This window comes from Triticum aestivum, chromosome 7D (assembly GCF_018294505.1).
Source record: "Triticum aestivum cultivar Chinese Spring chromosome 7D, IWGSC CS RefSeq v2.1, whole genome shotgun sequence".
NCBI lineage: Eukaryota > Viridiplantae > Streptophyta > Magnoliopsida > Poales > Poaceae > Triticum > Triticum aestivum.
The window spans coordinates 465,028,317-465,034,041 of NC_057814.1; the positions used below are offsets into that span (position 1 = coordinate 465,028,317).

The 5,725-nt window shown below is 45.2% G+C and overlaps 1 protein-coding gene across 1 annotated transcript; it reads left to right on the forward strand.

Moving 5' to 3' along the window:
• The first annotated feature begins 1,520 nt into the window (after window positions 1-1,520).
• On the forward strand, window positions 1,521-4,767 carry LOC123166928 (elongation factor 1-gamma 2). Its single transcript, XM_044584753.1, has 8 exons — window positions 1,521-1,701; window positions 1,826-1,877; window positions 2,487-2,636; window positions 2,711-2,771; window positions 2,855-2,907; window positions 2,984-3,085; window positions 3,166-3,652; window positions 4,222-4,767. The coding sequence occupies exons 2-8, from the start codon at window positions 1,869-1,871 to the stop codon at window positions 4,599-4,601; spliced, it is 1,242 nt and encodes a 413-aa protein (XP_044440688.1). The 5' UTR covers window positions 1,521-1,701; window positions 1,826-1,868; the 3' UTR covers window positions 4,602-4,767.
• The last annotated feature ends 958 nt before the right edge of the window (window positions 4,768-5,725 follow it).

Genomic DNA, 5,725 nt, shown 5'->3' on the forward strand with positions numbered 1-5,725 from the left:
GGAGGGGCAGCCGCGGGCTCGGCTGGGCGGAGCGGCATGGGCGAGGTGCGGCCGCGGCCGTGGCCTACAGCGACAGCGGAGGCGGCGTGGCGCGCGGGAGGGCAGGCGCCGCGAGCGGCGTGAGTCTAGCGTGCGCCTGCTGCGCCTCCCCTGGCGGCGCAAGGGGGCGAAGAGATTGGGAGAGAGGAGCGAGGTTCGATCGGGTTAGGTTAGGGTGCGGCTGGGCTGGGCCTTAGGCCAAATGGGCCGGCCGGGTTAGTTGCTGGGCTGCTCTCTCTCTCCATCTCCTAATTCTCCTCATTTTTTGTTTATTAAATATAAATAGAGAAAGAGTAAACGTGATAGAGGTATATGAATGGTATTATGGAAAGGTGTTATTTTTCCTGGACTTGCGAAAATGTGCTTGTTCCAAGAAAATTAGAAGTGGTCAATGCAAGGTTTACATTCAAACTCATTTGAATTTAATTCAAATGGGTTTGAACTAGGACTAGGTTTTATATGTGTTCAAAAATTATGATAATCTGGTGCAGCTTGGCAAACTGATGAAAGAATTATTGGTAAAGTTTGGGGACTAACCTTGAAGTAGAAAGAAGCATGGGATTTTTGGAATGGCTCAAAATGAATTTGGAAGAGCAATTGTATAAAATAGAAGGAAGGCTCAAATGATTTTTTTGGAAATGTTCACAGTTTCAAATTTTGTGTGAATTATTTAATGTCATGATGTAATGCAGATGTAAAACAAATAAGACAAACATTACAAAAAATGCAAGTTAGTGGAAGGTATGGAATTTATCGATTAAAAGATCAAAAATAAAACAAGGGTGGAATCATAGGTAGGCGACGTGCCATGCTAACATGGAGAAGCCCATCTTTAGCACCCGTCACCGACTCATGAGGCGGAATCGAAGTCTGGTGTAAAGTAGGGCATTGTCCTCGACGCTCCTCCAATAATGTTGGATCCCTGTTAAGACCGAGTTCATGTTGCTTAAGCGGAGTATTATTTAATTCATAATGATGCATCGTTTTGTCTGGTCTGGTTTCGTCATTTAAGATCATGGAACAAACCATGTATTGGGATGGCTAAAGGCGATGTGTATGATTCATCAATATAGATAAAGCAGGGTCTATCATTCCTTGAGATCGCTACCATGTCCACACAAGCTTTACGTGGTTTGTTTTTCCGTTGCAACGCACGGGCATATTTCCTAGTAAATCCTAAAAAAAAACCTTCCCTCAAAAAAACGAAAAAGAAAAGAAAAACCATAGCATCCCAGGACCGGATATGCCCTCGTACGTGGAGAGCCAGAGTACCCCCCACGCAAACGCTCCGCGGACGGCGCGACCCTCGCTAGCCCGTTTGCTTTCTGGCACGCACGCACTGATCCTGCAAGTGAATCCAAATCACAAGGTCGACCCTGCAGGGACCTGACACTGGCTCCAAAATAACCCAGGGAGCCAAGACGAAAACCACCGCCCGCCCGCCACCTCCCATTCCTCGAATAATCCCGTCCGTCCAACCGTCTCATCCAGCCATCCGGACCCTCCGCCCCGCAACCCTAGAAAGCCCCGGAGCTCCCTCTCCCCTCCCCACTCCCCTGCGCCGCCATAAAGCCGCGCCCCCGTCCCCTTTCTAAACCCCTCTCCTCCCCACCCTCGCCCGCTGAGGTTTCCGCCGCGATCTCGTCTCGATCCGCACTCTCTGTAAGATCCCGAGCCTCCTCCCTCCTGCCTCTCGATCTCTCTTCCTTCCCTCGTCACCTGCCCGTGGCGTGATTCTGGTCGAGCTCACCGTTTTCCCGTGGTGTTTCGTTTCGCGTCTGTGCAGATCTGAGATTTGGAATCGGGCGAGGCCTGCAGCTCCTGCCGACATGGCGCTCGTGAGTCTCTCATCCCGCCTCGTAGATTTCGTTGTTTGATTGTGTATGGTTGCGTAGTTCGGGATTGACTGCGAGTAGATGTTGATGCGATTTGAGTTCTGTTGAGCCGCTCCGATTTGGGGCGCGCGTCGTTTGCGGTTGGCTTGTTCTGATGTTTGATGCGTGTAGGTAGGTCTCTGCATGTGTAACTTCTCTGCTGGATGTAGTTCGTGGGTCCTGTATGTGGGATTTATAGGGTTCTGATCCGAATATCGATTTGGTTGCTGGCGCTGGACCGATGGCCCATTTACTCGTTTTGATATTTGGTCATGGTGTCGTCGATTTGTGTATGAGCATGCCCAACTTCGTTAGATCTCCAGGATGTGTCAGCTATTCCTAAATATGTGAATTCTCGAGCTTTTGAGTCGCTGTAACTTATATGCGACAAAGTTGGAATGAATTCAGGGACACTTTTATTGCTAACCGAGATTAGTGCATCTCTGCTTCTTTCATTTAATAACCTAGCTTGCTGGTTTACATCAGATTAATTTGCTTCTGCTTGCATGTTCTAGTGACCTTATATCCCATGTTTGTCCATTGCTCTGAACATGTCTTGTGCTATCCTTGTAGGTTTTGCATTCGGGCAGTGGCAACAAGAATGCCTTCAAGGCACTTATTGCTGCAGAGTACTGTGGGGTCAAGGTTGAGCTGACCAAGAACTTTGAGATGGGTGTCTCAAACAAAACCCCTGAATTCATCAAGATGAATCCCCTTGGCAAGGTACACGAATTAGACTCGCATATTAATTCAATATGCAGTGAGTCACCGAGCAAGGAACTAATAATTATTTGCAGGTTCCTGTTCTTGAGACTCCTGATGGTGCTGTTTTTGAGAGCAATGCTATTGCACGCTATGGTATATATTGTTGCATCTTTTTAGTCAAGTCTTGCTGATTCCACACTGCCTAAATTGACCATTGTTTTCTTTTCTTCCTTAAGTTGCTCGCTCAAAGGGTGACAACCTGCTTTGGGGTGGTTCTCTTATTGAATATGTGAGTGATATAACAAGTACTCCTAATAGTCACAGCTCAGCAATCTTTAGTGCTTATTTGTTGATAATTCTTGTAGGCGCGTGTTGAGCAATGGATGGACTTTGGTGCCACAGAGGTTGATCCCAATATCGCAAGGTGGCTGTACCCAAGGCTTGGTTATATGCCTTACAATGCCCAGGTAAGTGTACACATCAGATATCAGAATTATCTATGTTCAAGCATTAGAAAGATGCAAGATTCTAACATTCACCATTACAGTCTGAGGAATTCGGCATTGCTGGATTGAAGAGGGCCCTTGAAGCATTGAACACACACCTGGCATCAAACACATTCCTTGTTGGGCATTCTGTCACTCTGGCTGATATTGTCATGACATGCAACCTCTACCATGGTTTTGCTCGGATCTTGACCAAGACTTTCACATCTGAGTTCCCTCATGTTGAGAGGTACTTCTGGACCATGGTTAACCAGCCTAACTTCAAGAAGGTCATTGGCGATTTCAAGCAGGCAGAGGTTGTACCTCCTGTTCAGAAGAAGGCTGCTCCTGCTAAACCAAAGGAGGCCAAGAAAGAGGCTCCCAAGGCGGCCCCAAAGCCAGCAGAGGTTGAGGCACCAGAGGAAGAGGCACCAAAGCCAAAGCCCAAAAATCCCCTTGATCTACTGCCACCAAGCAAGATGGTACTTGATGACTGGAAGAGGCTATACTCAAACACTAAGAGCAACTTCCATGATGTTGCTGTTAAAGGTATTATTCTGTCTAATGAATTCTTGTATTCTAATATATATGTTAGTGATCCCTATCCCCTTCAAGTTCTATATGTGTTCATTAATTGTTTAGAAGTCCGCTCACTGTGTGTTAATTGTGACTGTACAACCTAGTTGTGTGAGCATCCACTGATACCCTAGTCTCTAAAAATTCTGCCTGTCAACACTAACTGGTCTAAATGTTAAAGAGAATCTTATTGTCCATTCTTTTGTGTGTCTACTTGACATTGAACTACTTCTGAGTCATGCATTCAGCCTTGCCTTGATCAATGCTCTGCTTTGTGTATTAGGACATCATTTTTTGTTTCAATTATGTGTTTATAGTTGTGGCATTCTGTTCTTGTTATCAATTGATAATAGAATGACTCTTCAGATCTTTGTAGGGGTTATGCATGATTCTCATTCTTGTTCATTTGCGATGCTACTTTGTGTATCAGGGCAGCAGTTTATCAAAATTATGTGTTTGGTAGTTGTGGCATTCTGTCCTTGTTCATTTGTAACTCTGATCTTAACATGAACCAAAACTCATGTATGATGTCTATGCTTCAGGTTTCTGGGAGATGTATGACCCAGAGGGCTACTCTCTCTGGTTCTGTGACTACAAGTACCAGGAAGAGAACACCGTGTCCTACGTGACCCTGAACAAGGTCGGCGGGTTCCTGCAGCGGATGGATCTGTGCCGCAAGTACGCTTTTGGCAAGATGCTCGTGATTGGTTCTGAGGCGCCCTTCAAAGTCAAGGGGCTGTGGCTCTTCCGTGGGCAGGACATCCCTGAGTTCGTCATGAATGAGGTCTATGACATGGAGCTCTACGAGTGGACTAAGGTTGACCTCTCCGACGAGGCCCAGAAGAAGCGTGTCGAGGCCATGATCGAGGACCTTGAGCCGTTTGAGGGGCAGGCCTTGCTGGACGCCAAGTGCTTCAAGTAAGCGAACAGTGCCTGGGATCGTGATGGCGGTGGCAAAGAAACTATCTAGGACTTGAAATTCAGTGTCGAAACAGTTGGTCTTTTTTTGGAAGAGTTTGCTTGTTACTTAATGGCTATTTGACCTGGTGAACTAGTTAATTTTGTGCTATGCTAAGAGTTTTTGGGTATCTGGTCCTGCTGTCTCGTTATTCTGTGAGGTTTTTACATTTGTGTCCGCAGATAGAGCCATCTACTCCTACTTCCGTGAATCGTTATATTGCTGCTATTGCTAGCCGCTAACTGTTTCTGAGCAAAGCATGTATGGCCTTCATAGCGTGATACACGATTTATCAGTGTATCATGAGTCAGCGGTCATGGTCGCCATCGTGGTCTGGCTAACAGCTGTATATCACACCGCTTCTTCATCTCGAATTGTCCTCGCCGAAAGTGTACACCGTTCTTAGTTTAAGTTGTCACCAAAGTGTCTCAAAAAAAAAGTTGTCATCGCTGTAGGATGCACCATTGACATTCTTCGTCTCAGAATTGTCATCGCTGAAGCATGCAATACCTTCAAAATATTTCAATTGTTGAAAGTGCAAAATATTCGAGGCCAATAAATGAAGCATCGGTCGCATCGTCTTCAAACCTGGTCTGTTCCTTCTTGAAATCATGATTCTTCATCGAAGATGTTTCACTTTCTCAGTAGTGTGGAACATTTGGGAAGGAAAAAACTAACGCCCGCCCGCACGTATGACATTTTGCACATCACCCATACATCTTTTTTACCACTCATTTTGCTACATGCGAACAGATGATACTAGCATAAATCTTTTTAGTTTCGGCTCAAAAATATTTTCTCCTAATTAAAAATTCAAATTAAAAATCCGTTTCATCATTAAATCCGTCTCGACGAGTTGTTCAAAACTAGACCCCATGTTGATATGTTTCGACGAATCCCCCCCCCCCCAAAATTGCCAATGTTTACACTGTAGTTGCCATAGTTGCCATGTGATAATTTCAGTTTGTCAAACACAACAATTTTAGTATTTTGATGATGGCAACTCCAATACTTTGACCATTAAAATTATTTTTTTGTATGAACCATGGTAATTTTAAGTGCATGTATCATGATAATTTTAGTTTATG

Excerpts from the sequence above, each read along its gene's own strand:
- LOC123166928 (XM_044584753.1), top strand. Across the intron at positions 2,908-2,983 it reads GTGGTTCTCTTATTGAATAT|GCGCGTGTTGAGCAATGGAT; the intron begins GTGAGTGATATA and ends TAATTCTTGTAG. Across the intron at positions 3,086-3,165 it reads ATATGCCTTACAATGCCCAG|TCTGAGGAATTCGGCATTGC; the intron begins GTAAGTGTACAC and ends TCACCATTACAG.